This window comes from Thermobia domestica, chromosome 6 (assembly GCF_964235325.1).
Source record: "Thermobia domestica chromosome 6, izTheDome1.hap1.1, whole genome shotgun sequence".
NCBI lineage: Eukaryota > Metazoa > Arthropoda > Insecta > Zygentoma > Lepismatidae > Thermobia > Thermobia domestica.
The window spans coordinates 135,785,606-135,801,658 of record NC_137459.1 but is presented as its reverse complement, the minus strand read 5'-3'; the positions used below and the strand labels follow the sequence as shown (position 1 = coordinate 135,801,658).

At 36.7% G+C, this 16,053-nt stretch overlaps 1 protein-coding gene across 1 annotated transcript in view; it reads left to right on the top strand.

Annotated features, from left to right (window-relative positions):
• LOC145687312 (prestin-like) overlaps positions 1 to 3,093 on the top strand; it is a 66,594-nt gene extending 63,501 nt beyond the window's left edge. The window contains exons 8-10 of the mRNA XM_081760774.1: positions 175 to 351; positions 1,893 to 2,019; positions 2,585 to 3,093. Of these exons, the coding sequence (XP_081616900.1) occupies positions 175 to 351; positions 1,893 to 2,019; positions 2,585 to 2,733 (453 nt within the window). The 3' untranslated portion in view covers positions 2,734 to 3,093. The remainder of the gene's footprint in view (positions 1 to 174; positions 352 to 1,892; positions 2,020 to 2,584) is intronic.
• Positions 3,094 to 16,053: the final 12,960 nt, after the last annotated feature.

Below are 16,053 nucleotides of genomic sequence, written 5' to 3'. Positions count from 1 at the left end.
AGATATAATTTTATGCATCATTAGAAAGAGCTATGAATATGCAAGAAAATTTTAGAGTAAGTTTTTATTTTATTTTTGGAATATTTTAATGTTGCTTGGGTAAAAACATTCCATGTCATTAAAAAAAAACTCACAAATATCACAAATGGTTTTATGTGAGCTAATGTTTTGCAGGTTAAAGAATTGCCTGGGATAATAATCATAAAATATGGCGGACTTCTCAATTTTGCGAATGAAGTATTTTTCAAATCTATAATTCGTAAGCTTATTAGTAGAAAGCTTGATGCAGAAAATGAGGCGAAAATATCTAAAGTTGATGAAGAGAACCATACCCCCGATTTGCACACACAGGTAAATTACTTTTAAAACCGTTTATCATAATCTTTACACAGTACATTAGTGTTTAGTTCCCCTTGCTCTTTGTTAGGATAACTAAGTGAATCTGATTCTCACAAGAAACGTTGGTTTATTTTTCTTTCTTAAAAAAAAATAGATACATCTTATTGATAAGTTAATTTAGATTCTACAGAAAAATCAAAATAAGATTTGGGAAGTGAAAAATATTACTTATTTTTATTATCAGTCATGCTGTTCATTATTGAACTGAGCGATCTTCCCTTTCACTAACTTGAAGTCCAAACTATAAGGATACGTCTGTAATGTCCACCAAAACACATTCAATGTTCTATAAAAATGTGAGTGCAGCACTAGTACTGTGAATGGGGCTGTAATTAACACTATTTCGACACTAATTTATATCGCTAAAATTTTTGGATTCGGAAAATGTGGTTGGGCCAGTGTGAAGTTGGTTCAGCTATTTTTTGCTGTGCTGTAATTTCTCAAGGAGACCAGCACTAATTCTGGGAATCGAACAATAATTAGACTAAATCCTGGCGTGAAAACTTTTGGATTCGGAAATAGTAATTAAGCCAGTGTGAATTTGATAAAGCCAAGTTTCCAGTACCCTAACTTCTCTATGATATCAACACTAATTAGGACTAATTTGGTACTAATTCCTGACATAAGAATTTTTGGATTCGGAGAATGTAGTTAAACCAACTTCACGGACGTACTGTGAGAGTGTGATTACAGCGTTTGCGGTGGCAGGCATACGCTAGAAAGACAAGCCGGAACACGCAAACAAAGGTTAACATCAATCATCCCGACTTACGCTATGTTGCCAAATGTCTCATGGACATAAATCAGTGTTGCAAATTACATATTAAAATAACTAAGATTCTTGTTCAGTTGCTTCTCATTCGTATACAAGAATAATGTCCATATTTGTTTGCTTTTTAAATGTTTTCTTTCTTGGTATTAGTTGGAAAGCCACCCCTGGTAATGGAGGACTTCATATATTACTCTATATACCCAGTGAAATAGCGAAAAAAAACTGTCCGTGAGTTAGAAGTGACTGACGAAGTCAGAGTTATAATCAGTGCAACATTTTTTTGGAGTCAATCCTATATTGCTTGCTTGTAACAATTTCCTTCTATAAATGACAACTTACTCCTCTTGCAACATCGGTTGTGCAGAATTTCATTGAAAACGTGCAATTATCTATTCTTGTAAATAATATTAATAAATTTCTTTCAAATTATGTGCGCCTTAGTACTAAGTGCTAAATTTGTCTTAGCTCCGAGATTGTGAATACTTTGATTCTCGTAGGCTTTGAACTTGAAGCACTCTAAAGCAAAAAAAAAAAAAAAAAAATCTTTCTAATACAATTTGCTGATGTATGTTTAGCAAATTATGATAAATCGATTGAAAAGCATCTTCTCGTCGCTTGTTTCAAATATTCTGTACAGTCACACAGGTATTCAACTATAATAAGGAATAAGAATAATGGGATAAATACAACAAAGAATTATTTTATTTTTCTTTCTTTGCAGGTGAGATTTTTGGTTCTTGACCTAACCTCTTTGATATCAATTGACCCAAGTGGACTAAAAGCATTGGAAGAAATAGTTGCCGAATTCACAGAAAGAAATATATGTTGTTACATAGCAGGATGTAAAGGTATGTATTATTCAGATGATAAATTAATCCGGGTGTCGCCAAAATTATGATGTCACATCAGAAGAATTGTCATGGCTACCTTCTTATTTGTATCTACAAAGCGACCCAATACCGTAAATGTTTAGACCAATGTTGGTAAATGATTGACCAATGACATTCTGATAAACGTTATGCTAACGATGACTTAACGCTACATGGGAATACAATTCATTTTCTAAAAATATAATAGAATATTATATTGCAAAACAATTTTGAAAATATTGTTACAAACATAATTATATGCCATATAGTTGTATATTTGTTTGTGCCCTACATGGTTCGTTCAGTTGCCGCAGTTTGAAGGACAGATACAAATTAACCTATTGATTAGAAGTTTAAGTTATTTTACATTTAAAAACAAATATTACATAATTTCATTTCTTAGGAAACATATATTATTCCATATTTTGTACAAAACTAATTATTACGTAATTTCATTTTATAAAAAAGACATAGATTATCATGCCCTTTAATTTGATTAGAAACTCTCATATCATAATTTATTTTCTATCCTCTTATTTTTCAGACACCTTGTGCGGTCTTTTGGATAATTCTGACGTGGTCAATTTGTCAGAAAAATACATTGTGTTTCCCACAGTCCACGATGCGGTTTCTTACGCAAACAACAATACCTCTTTTATACTCCCAAAAGAGAGCTTCAGCACATACATTTGAATTACATGGAAGATGAAATTACATTTATCAATTCATTGTATGCAAATCAATAAAACTGAAGGATATTGTTGACAGTTTACCATGCAAGATTTTGAAATATACAAAGTTAATGCCGTCAGTCATTCAACCGAGTTCTTTGTCAATACTGATACGTTTAGTTAAGGTTTTGTATTAGCTGCTGACATCCAAACATTGTTATATTCAAGTTTATTGATCTTTTAAAGTTACAAGATGATAACAAATTACACTGAAACACTTTATCTAAATTCCTGTCAGTATATTTTAACATATTTAATTTCATGAATTTTGTGTGATTGGACAAACTGAATTTTGGTTGATATTTTATCCCTCAATTGAGATTAAAACATGCAAACCATAATCCATGTGACTGTATTTCTTCATTATCGAGTTTATTTTTTAAAATTATTTTATTTTACTTCTTTTTTTTTAGTTGTGTGCTATGCGACAAACTGAAAACTACGAAATCACTGACCGTTTTCGGTGGTTTGATTTCATATATCGAACTTTTACAGTTGAATATTATGCTTGAAGGCATTGAAGCATAATATTCAAGAATCCAGTTCGAATTTTATGTGGTATGGGAGTACAGAATTGAAATTTACGAATAGATATAAAAATGCAGATATTAGTTTGCTTCGTTCATTTAATTCATTTAGTTGATTTATAAAATTGTATTCAAGCACAATTCTGAAAATTAGTTAACATATTATGTGAGTCTACGAAGTTAAAAAAAATGAGAACATTTATCAAACTGACTATGCATCATATTTCTCTATATTTGACAAAGCATTTAAAATAATAATGCTAGGGCATATTGGCATATGCAATGCAAATTATGTACTTCCTCATATTACAATAGATTCTAGTAAATTTACTCTAGTTCGTTCTGAGGTTTTATTTACGAAGTTTGATAATGTAAACTTCTCAAGAATCAAAAGTCAAATAGTGTGGAGGAAGGGAAAAGTAATGATGTTAATAGTAGCAAAACCAAGCCAGAAACCTTATTAAAGTAATAGTAAAATAGAAAAAAGAAACTATTCTGAACCAGTGACGACGCTAAACTTAATTTTCTTTGCGGCAGCAAACCGAGAGACGGAGAACTATGGAGGGGTGTCAGCTATACTTTTGTATACCAAAGAGAATAGTTTTGTAGTACTGGGCCTACATTATACCATGTAAGGGGGCATGTGTGGTCACCACAAAAGCACTCAACCATGCGCCTCTTTCTGGCGTCCTCACTATTTTGAGCTGTTAAAAGAGCCACTGTGGCATTTTGAAGATAATAAGATTTTATTGAAAGAATTTTGGACCTTGCGTTGGAAAATGGTAATCTTTGACAGGCTTCTTCTTCTTCTTCTAAGCCTTTCTTTCTTAGCTAGGGTCGGCTTTCCGGATCACTGTCCTCCACTTGTTTCTATCTTGTGTCATATCCACTCTGACACCACACTGCACCATGTAATTCTTCACACAATCCCCTCATTTTTTCTTTGGCTGCCCTCGGGCTCGTTTCCCATTCAGTTCCATAGCATCCACTCGGTGAGCTAAATATGCTAAAGGTCTTCTTACATGTTCAAATCATCATCACCTTTTTTCTTGCACTTTTTCTACTACTGATCTTACCTTTACTGTTCCCCGGATCACTTTATTCTTAATTTTGTTCTTCCGTGTTATTCCACAATTCCACCACAGCATCTTTATCTCTGGAACATGCAACTTCTATTCCTCTCTCTTCTTCGTAGTCCAACATTCCGCTCCGTATAATATGGAAGGTCTCACTACTGTTTTGTAAACTTTTCCTTAAAGTGTATTGGTACCTTACGGTCAGTCAATACTCCTGCCGCTCCTCTCCATTTTTTTTCAACCGCTGCTAATTCTACTGTTTAGTGTTTTTACCTTCTTCTATTCGTGCATTTTCCTGCAGTATTGATCACAAGCACTTGAATTTTTTCGTCATTAACACCTCTTATCCGACCAGTCGTATTCTTGTATTTTCAATTACTTTTTTCCTGAAAGGTTAATGTAAATATTCTGTCTCCGTCTTACTAATTCTAAGTCCTTTGCTCTCCAATGCTCCTTTCCAGTCATCTAATGCTCTCTATGCTTCTCTTGCAGTGCTACCTTGATTTTGCTCACCAGTACGATGTCATCCGCAAATAGCATATTCCAAGGTGATAATTTTCGATATATTTCCATCACAATTGCAAAAAGATATGGGCTAACAATACATGTCTAATAAAGTCCCACTTAACTGTGAACTCTTCTGTTATTCCGCATGCGCTCAGGCATTGGAAATAAATTTCAACATACTGAATCTCATGGAAATGCCAAGGAAGTATAAGCAATGAAATGTCCGCTATTCAGACAAAATAAAATAACATCTGTGGTGACCGTCTCATCGCAATGCCTAGAACAAAGCAACATTTATATTCTGTAGTTTAATAAGGTGGTTTATTTAGACACAAGCTAATGTTCATTCACAGTGATATGACAGTGATAATAGACACTATCCGTATGGCCATGATGGATAGCACAGCGTCATCCATTTCTGCACAAACAAAAATTTGGATCGCAAAACATGATGTACTTAGGATCATATTATACATATATACAGGCGCATATCCAAGGGGGTATAGGGGCTATAGCCCCCTTTTGACGCTCAGGTATACACTGGATAAAATGGGCGTAAATCCTGCTTTACAATGGATAAAGCGGCAAACTATGGTTTACGTTAGCCCCTCCTTGATCACATCCTGGATCCGCCATTGTATATATATATAGGGTTTCTCAAAAGTCCCTTGACATACGATAGCCCTATTATTATCAGAGTTACAACACAATCTAAGAGGGGAAACAGTCTCCAAATATGATGTTTTCAACCTAAAGTGAATGATTTTTTTAATCGGACAAGCCTTTGGGCTATACACTCTTTATGCGCCCAATCTTAAATGAAAATGCAACGTTGTCATTTACATGGACCCACAAAATAAGTGAATGAAGTTACTTTCTTTTATGCTAACATGTCGATGACCAGCTCCCATGTCAAACAGTAACTTCACCTACTACCTCTAATCTAAAATTAACCTTAAAAATTCCAGAAGGGTTATAGGAGTCTTGAGAGACAAACATCAAGCTCCATTCAATGTGTCACACGACATTTCCCTACCTCAGTTTTTGTTTCATCTTTTTATCTTGAGTTTTTTGTGATTTATAAGTGCTGGAAGTTTAATCTGTGTAAGAATCACTTCGTTAACGATGTCTCACACGAATTTATTTTTCTACGAAAGTTGTTTGTTTTCTCATGATTTTTTTCAATGATACAGCAAATGCCTTCCTTCCCAATACCTTCCCATTTAAAATTTTCGAGAGAGTCCTGTGAGAAAACCGTACTCTACATTCGATACGACCTATGACTTCTCCCTACCTCACTTCTTGTTTATCTTCTAATCTTCAGCTTGATGTTATTTATACAGACTGGACGTCTTGTCTGACTGTGCAAAAACTCTTAAATAGTATGGCCATTTTGTTCACGGTGTCAGACACGAAAACAAATTCTACAAAAATGTTTGTTTATACATAATATTTTCAATGATATACCAAATGACATGTCTTTTATTTTAAAATTTTTCAAGTAATATCCAGTATCCCATGAAAAAGGGTCCTGTAGGAAAAGCAGCACTATGCATTGAAACAACTTCGAATTGAGTGAAGTTTTTGTTTCATCCTTCTACCTCCAGTCGTATGTGACTTGTAGTCCGGAGAATAACGGAAAAATCTTGCATTTTGGTATACCAACATGAAATTTGATACAAACGTTCTTTGTGGTCACTTGGTTATTTTAAGATATGGAGGCATTTCCAAAATCACGTTAATCCAAAAGGGCGGCCAATTTTCAAAATGGCTGAACGTAATTACTATGAATGGAAGAACATAAAAGTTATGTTTTTTTAGAAAAAAATACTAATACAGTGAAATTTACTGTATGTGCACTTTGCGTTCCATAGTATTTTTTGCATGCAAAAGAATAGTTGCATTCAAAGCTCCTTATAAAAATGGAGGTATATTTTCAAAATGGCGGATGGTAATTAAAGAAAATAGATAGAAAAATTGATAACCTGAAATTTAGATTAAGTATTCTGTGAATGCTGGTGGCCAGTATAAAGCATAAAGTATTTTCAAACCACAGCGATCAAACATGGAGGCTCTCGGTATCATATGGTCGTGTTCTGAGCTTGTCAAGTGATGTAGGAAACTAAAATATAAAACATTTTCACGATGTGGGAACTGTGTGTCCTCCGCAACTATCGGCACTTTTACATCAGCTGTAGATAACTTAGACCATAATCTAACATCAACATCGGCACTGGCATACTTTCAAGGGACATCCATATCACTATTTCAGCATCCGGATAATTGTGAACAGGGATGAAAACAAAAATTAAACAAAACGCCGTTTAACAGATCAAAAAAGCTTCATAAAATACCTGCGAGTTACACTGAGGCCACGGCAGTGTCCACCTCTGGATTCCTGAATATCCAGGAGACGCAAAATGTAATAAGCTCTTTAATAATACAAACCTCCTAGCTGACGAGCAACAATGGTGTGAAGAAGTTTGTGAGTTACTTCGCAGAAACTCAACCTCAAATACGAATGTTGATGTGCACTGTGCTTGGGCAGCATTTCATTCAAGAAGATATTGAAGCTAATGGAAACGATGAACAAGCAACTTCGTTAACAGCATTACTTCCTTTGTTTCCCGACACTTCGAAGTCTGTGCCATGATTAGGAATTCAATGAACGTAGTAAAGAAGGCAGTGGAAGTATTAAACCATAGACAAGTGCCTTTTATTGTCTGTAACTAATCTCTGTACAAAATCGCCAAGGAAGTCCAACGGTTATGGCCTGAAGACTTCCGAAAAGGCCAGTTTGATGTAATGCTTGGTGGATTACGTATCAAGCTGACGCTTCTAAAGTACGTATCAAGCTCACGCTTTGAGCATCAGTGGAGGGACTTCAGTGATAGAACAGGTTGGAGTGGCTGCTAGTAGCACTACTCAGTCTTTTCTGAAAGCTTTTCATGTTAAGAAAACTTAGCGAGCGCACCGAATTACTGCATGTGCCTTGTTTTATCGCAGACAACAAGCGTACACCGAACCACAAAAGTATCTCCTCCCTAAGTGCTCTAATTCCATTATTTGGGGTTCAGGTCATTTGCAGTTGTGCGAACGCCTAGACAGATGCAACCCAACTTACACGTAACTTTTCTCGGCACTGACAGCATTTGGTAGCACTGAGTCAAGTCTTTATGCAAGTAAAATTGTGAGTAGATGGCGCACGAAACATTTCTCCATTCTCAGATCCATCTCTCTGGTTCAGAGCGTGTTGTCCAATGAACAGCATATGTTAACCTCAATATTGGATCGCATGCTGTTGACTCACGACCCACTGACCCACTCAGAAAACTTGATCCATTTGACCCACTCCAACTCTGGATTTGACACTACATAGAAGATGGAAGACCAAATTGCATGTTCACCATATTTTATTGTTTTACTTCAGGCAAGGGAAGAACGCGCGAATAGTGTTTGTGATTTTTACTGCCCTCAATGTTTCTATGTTTTTGTCCCTGTTCTTAAAGAGTTAGTGGAAAAACTAAAAGTGAGTAAACCGCGTAAAAATAGGAAGCAAGGTGCTGAGGAAGGTTCGTTAAATTAGTTAACTAAAAAAATAATCCAGTACCCTGAAACTCCAGATTCCAATCAATATGAGCATCTGTCCAATGCCATGCCTTGAAAAATCAGGGCCCGAGGCGAGAGCATATGGCAGCGCATCCGTAAATATGAGTTGTCAATTTAAAGTTGACTTCTCTGGACTATTATTTCTGCATAATACTTTACTATTTTATCATGACTGAAATCAGAAAGCTTCAGCTTTATTACACTGGAATCGTAAAAGTGTGTAATTACTGAATTTGCTGCAGCTCCATTTTTCCTTCTCCCAAAACAGTGATGTCTTAGAGTAGTGGGTTAAGCGTTAGTTTCATAATGTTGGGGACGCGAGTTCGATACCGGCTGTCAATTCAGCAAACTTTTATAATTTGCTATACTGATACTTCTGATGCATACTAACCAGAGTTGGCGTGGGTCAATGAAAACTTGACCCACCACCCACCATGACTCACTATGACCCACAACCCACCGTGACCCACCACCCACCATGAACCACTCTCATCCACTGTAACCTGCTCTAACTCACCAAAATCCATCGTCATCAACTCTGAACACGATCCACGGTCTCTTATGTACCAAGTAAAGAGTTTATAGTTGTAATGAAACAAGACTGAAATTGTCAGCAATCGGAGTTTGAATTTTTAGTCAATCGCTCAAGCACCACTCTGTTACAATAACATTGGATCTGACCTTTACGATATAAAATGGTAAAGTGTTTGTCAGTGAGGAAATTGAAACAGTTCAGGGTGTGGGGAATTGGTGTGTGCCTAAAATATACTTGTACTAAGAGAGTATTCTTGCAACAGGTAATTTCTGAACGCATTCCAAAACAAACTTCTATTCGCAGGAAAATCCCCTGTACAATATGGAAAAGGTTATGATTTCTCAGTTCACAGTATTTTTTCTCACAAAATACTTGAAAAATCAGTTTTTATAGTGTATAAATGTGCTCGGGTACCCTATGTGAGAGCATCTCCATAAAGTATGCTCATAATTGTAATTTGTATAATCACTAAAACACCATGTTAAATTTAAGTTACAAATATGGATAATTGCAATTATTATGAATATTTATTGAAAGTAGTTTACCTGAAGCAAAGAAGAGACTTACTAAAAATTAGGTACAAAGTTGAATAACACAAATAAGCCATTAGTAATACAAGTATACATTTTCCATAACTCGTAATTTTCCACCTTAAAACAAATTTGAAATCGGGTTTATTTCCTGTTGGCCTCCAGAGCTTCTCCGTGGTAAATCATCCGCACCGTAATGATGTCCATCCTTCAGCCAAGAAATAACTAGCTCGTCTACTTTGAGCTTGTCTAGCGGTGGGCCATTAACATTGATGAGCAACTAGTTAGAAAATCTTTGAGCACTTAGTCTATTTCTAATATCAGTCATCTGGAAATTCATAAGGGGAAATCCCCGTTTGCACTCTGTCGTGGAAATTGATACCCGATTTTTGCAACTTCTCATCGACAATCTGCTTGTTAGACTTAAATCTGATAACGATTTTTCTTGGTCAGTTTTGAAACACTTAGCAAGAAGTGGTTCATGGTGGGTTGTGGGTCACGGTGGGTTATGGGTCACAGTGGGTGGTGGGTCAGAGTGGGTCATGGTGGGTGGTGGGTCAGTGGATCGTGGATCAAGTTTTCATTGACCCATGCCAACTCTGGTTAGTATACATCAGAAGTATCAGTATAGCAAATTATAAAAGTTTGCTGAATTGACACAGCCGGTATCGAACTCGCGTCCCCAACATTATGAAACTAACGCTTAACCCACTACTCTAAGACATCACTGTTTTGGGAGAAGAAAAAAATGGAGCTGCAGCGAATTCAGTAATTACACACTTTTACGATTCCAGTGTAATAAAGCTGAAGCTTTCTGATTTCAGTCATGATAAAATAGTAAAGTATTATGTAGAAATAATAGTCCAGAGAAGTCAACTTTAAATTGACAACTCATATGTACGGAGGCGCTGCCATATGCTCTCGCCTCGGGCCCTGAATTTTCAAGGCACGGCATTGGACAGATGCTCATATTGATTGGAATCTGGTGTTTCAGGGTACTGGATTATTTTTTTTAAGTTTACTAATTTAACGAACCTTCCTCAGCACCTTGTTTCCTATTTTTACGCGTTTTACTCACTTTTAGTTTTTCCCCTAATTCTTTAAGAACAGGGACAAAAAGATAGAAACATTGAGGACAGTAAAAATCACAAACACTATTCGCGCGTTCTTCCCTTGCCTGAAGTAAAACAATAAAATATGGTGAACATGCAATTTGGTCTTCCATCTTCTATGTAGTGTCAAATCCAGAGTTGGAGTGGATCAAATGGATCAAGTTTTCTGAGTGGGTCAGTGGGTCGTGAGTCAACAGCATGCGACCCACTGCGACCCATCATCCACCCTAACCCACTGCAACCCACCACCCACCGTGACCCACTCTGACTCACCAACCCACTCTGTTCACTGCATTGTAGACAGTATCTCTTGAACAGCATATTTTTTCACCCTCGACCCTAGCTACAGAAGCTAAAAACACGTTTCTGACTGGTTGCAACTTGCGAGTGTCCAAGCCTTCTGGTGTATGTATTGTGTATTATAGTACTAATAAAAGAACATTGTCACTTTGTTGGAATTGAAGAAAAAGAAAATTGAAGCTGTTGAGGTTAAATTTACATCATAGCAGTCAGGGTGGAACAAAACGAGCCCTGCGGGGCTTCTAACCCGCTCCTCCTCCTCCTCCTTCTAACCCGCTCCTTAATAAAAAAAAGTGTTTTGAAAATTTTAAAAAGGAAACATAAAAATAAAAAAAAATTCCTTGGCCCGGGTTTGAACCCACACCAAAAGCAATTATAATTACTAGCCTATTGCGCTAGTACTTTCGGCCACGAAGACCGCCAGTAACAGACACTTCAGTTTTGCTATATTTCTGCTACGTGGAGAGAAACGGATTATTCCAACTTACCAGAATCGTGCATTTAGCTCCTGTGAGTAGGGTCGAGCGTGATTTAAAAATATACTTCTGAACGCTAGTGAATTTGTCTACGTTTTACTTTCAAGGCCTCCATTTCCCTTTTTCATTTGTTTATGTTTACTTACCTGAGTTGACTATCTCTAAGTGAAAAGAAAACTTAAGAAATTTTTGGATATTGATATTTGTAATTGTAACAATAGCAATAAGACGTATACTACTACTTGGCTTTCGAGACACAGCCTGTGAGCTTTAGAGGAGCTAACTACAGGAAACAATACATTTTTGAATCATTGTAATATATAAATTATTATATAAAAATAAATGTAACTGTGTGCGCATAATCATCACTGCCAAATTGCAGTCAAATAAAATGGCTTTAGGTATATACTTAGGCCTTAGTCCAAACTGTGATGTTATCATATTGTGTTTATTATAATAATATTCTAAGGGATAGTGGGGATCCGAGTACTTGTGAAAAAATTGAGTATCTCACAAGCCATTAAACTTACGGAGCTGAAATTCAGTATATTAACTCTTTATTGAAAATGAACAGAACGTCTCCTAACAGTTTTTAACATTCTCCTTTATGGAGAGGGGGTGAACTTTCTACATATGGTAAATAGATAGTGAGTTAGTTTGTAAAAATTATCGAAAATGATCGATATTACTTGAGAAACAAATTGAGAAAGAGGAAATACAGTGGGTTTCGATTTCCCGCGGGAGCTCATGTGGTTCGGATTCACGTTAATCCGTACTTCATGCGTAAACGACGGTGGACCATCGATGGACAACTAGCGACATCTCGCCAAAAATTGGCAGCCCCGCAGCAACGATCGGCGGTGGTCCCTCTTCCGTTTTAAAAATTATACCACCAGCGGCCCACCAGTGGTAGAGACACGACAAAACGCCAATGAACCACAAAACTACTCCCCCAAAATACTTTAAATCGCCTGTATGCGTAATTTGTTTACATTAAGGAGAGTCTGAAAAACACTTTAAAAAGTTTTAAAAAACTGCCCCTTGGTGGGCGCGATCTAACAACCTTTGCATTAGTAGGCGCGTGCTCTTCCGAATTGGCCACGGGGGCGATGAAGAAAAAGTAGCTTGTAGGGGCAAAAATCCTTGAGGTATTTTAAATTTGGCTAATCAGAGTGCTCCTGTAACCATGTATATTCGACGATAACCGTTTGAGATCAGATAATGTCCGTTCGCCATATAATTTTATAAGAAAATGATGCGCATCTATTTACTTTATTTCATGATTCTCCCATATTTACTTTCAAATGATCGGGTACAGTTGTTATCTAAATTTATACAATTATACGCACTCATGTCAAGATTTTTCACTTCATGATGTAGAGCCAGGCGTTACTCTTGACCCCCATAGCTCACTTTAGGGACAATTCGTCAGGAAAAAATAATATATAATAATAACGGCATGCACATGACTGGCGATAGTTCGTGTTGGTCCCTTCGCGATTCTCCGCGACAAATCGAAGAAGCGCGGACCAAAATCAAGTCCTCGCTTCTATGCGGTGGTAACTTCAATACCCCGACTCTAGATATTTCTTTCGACTCGACGAAACCCTGCCGCACAATCTTTAAGCTCTTTAGTGGTGTATGTCCCACGTCTCTAGTGCACATATTAACCATTTTATGACAATTTTTAATAATCACTGTAACTGAAAAATGTCCTTTTTGACATTTTTGAACACCTTGTATGGGGACACTTTCAGGAGAAGAGAGGTTATATTTGGAATTTTTTCATCTCCCACTGTAATGAAGCTGCGCATCTTTTTTTTACAAAAATCTTAGATGGTGAAGTCTGATGATTTGTTGATTTGACATGGAATGTCCCTTCACTCACTTTTACAGCTTTTCCAGTAACTCTTTAAGAACAGGGACAAAAACACAGAAACATTGAGGACAGTAAAAACACAAACACTATCCGCGCGTTCTTCCCTTGCCTGAAGTAAAACAATAAAAAATGGAGAACATGCAATTTTTGGTCTTCCATCTTCTATGTGTTGTCAAATCTGTAAAACCAAATCAAACAAAGATCAATATTAATACGCAAAACGCTTAACATCTTATCTATTCATGACGTAACTATTGCATGATCCAAATAACTCCAGTATATCCACAAATCATCATTTGTCATATTTTACCGAAATACGTCATGACTTTTCCGACAACCTGATACTTTAAATGTTGTTAATACGCAAAGTTCATTGCTCTCATCACTTATTCACTTACTCTCTTATGATCATCAAAACATTTAGGGTACTTCCCATAGATATAGAAAGGTGAAATGTAGTATCCAGGCTTCGTGTAGCATGCAAGTAAACAAATAAAAAGCAACAGGGTGATATTTCCCTCCGCCAAGTCCCCTTCAATGGAGTGTATTGATTATTAAATAAAAAGACGTGAAATTCAATCAGAAAATTCATAAAATATAAAATATGTAGCTAAGTCTCGACTTTGCAATAATAATAATAATAATAATAATAATAATAATAATAATAATAATAATAATAATAATAATAATAATAATAATAATAATAATAATAATAATAATAATAGGCATAACAATTACAATATCAATTACGTAAACAATACCTTCCAATAAAGAAAAAATAACAAATGCCATGATGAGATTCGAACCCGGGTCAGTGTAATAGCAGTTCTCTGCTCTCACACTTTGCCATCAATTCCTCAGACAAAGATAAGAAAATAAACTAGTAGTTATGTTAGATAATCATAGCACACACTATTTCTACCCGTATTCATATAATTCAGAGAATGTGAGAATAATTTCTATCGTCTTTTCTTCTTTGGAAACTAGAAGGTAAAGAATTGTAGGAATGGGCACGAGCGACTTCGAGCGAGTTTTCACTCAAAGTCGACTCGACTCGAAACAGACATCTTTGAGCTCGACTCGAAAATTTCCTCCAACTCGACTCGAATTTGACTCGAGTTTCGATTCGATTATAGTCAAAACGAGGAAAATTGAGCCAAATGCTGTTTGTAGTTTCAAGTACTTTCTTCATGTATCCTACATAAACAACATAATTATTATCAATGATGCTACTACTACTACTACTACTACTACTTATTATTATTATTATTATTATTATTATTATTATTATTATTATTATTATTATTATAACAACACCATGTATAAACATAAAAGATGGGTATATTTGAATACTAAACACTAGTTGACTGCTGACCATGGTAGTGGTGAAGTCTAGGAGGCAAGGACATCGTTCACGAGGTTCTGGATTTGAGTTCTGGAGAAGCAAGCATCCGGGTTCAAACCAAAAATCGTTACAAATTAGAGGACGCTGGCCAAACTTGTTCAAAACTGCTTGACCCGGGTTTAGGGTTCTCAACGGCTCGAACGGATCAGCTCACAACTCATTCCCTATCGAGCCGAGCCAGTAGCTGACCCATCCAAGCCGGCTTGAGCCGAACCAAACCGAGCTGATGGCTTACCCCAACCAAGCTGGCTCGAGCCAGTGGCTCACCTGAGCCGGGTAGGTGCCTCATCTCAACCGAGTAGGCTCGAGTTTTTCGCTCAGTTGAACCGAGCTGAGTCGGTTAACATCACTACCCGGGTTGAGCTGCTTCGGCTCAAATCTTCGATCGTGCAGGTCTTAGACTTGGTGGTAAGAAATAGAGTATATATTTATGTTAGTGCTTACGACAGTTGAGGCTGTCTCGTTACAAAAAATCCATTATCTTCTTGTTAATCTAGACGTGACGAGATGCGAGCAATGTCCCATCTCCTGAGCAACACTAAAAATATTCCACATTACTGCTTATATTTCTCATAGCTTTCGTTTTCCAGTCTAATCAGGTAATGATTTCAAAACGAGTTAAAACGAGCTAAACGAGCGAGCCGTTTATCAAACTCGACTCGACTGACACTCGACCTCAGAACAGTGACTCGACTTGGAACTCGACTCGAGAAAATTACCTTTGACTCCAGGGACGTACGCAGGGGGTGGGTCCTGGGGGTCCGGACCCTCCCCGAAATTTCTACTTTTGTGTAAATTTAGCCTAACTTTAGGGGCAATTTTAGGAATTTTCATATAAAATACCCTCATATTGAGTTTGGACCCCTCCCGAAATAAATTCCTGCGTACGCTACTGTTTGACTCGACTCGAATTCGCTTCGAGTTTCGAGTCGAGTCGAGTTTTAGCTCGACTCGTGCCCATACTAAAAGAATTGTAATGTAAATCGGGACCATCGCTGAAAACTATGGCGTAGCCTTAACTTGAAGAACGTTTCGTGATACGTTCCTCATTGAGGAACGTGTCTATAAGTTTTTTTTTGGTTTAAAGAAAAAACCTCGAGTAAGTTATTGCGACACTCACATAAGCAACGTCTCCTTATAGAGGGATAAATCGTTGAGTCCTTTTAATTTGACCAACAGAGTGCTCCTTTAACCGTGTATATTCGAAGATAACCGTTTGCGATAAGATAAAATGCATTTGCCATATAATTTTATAATAAAACTAGCCTTTGGCTAGCTGGGGGCTCTGCCCCTAGACCTCCTAGTTTGATCGGCATTTCTTATCTA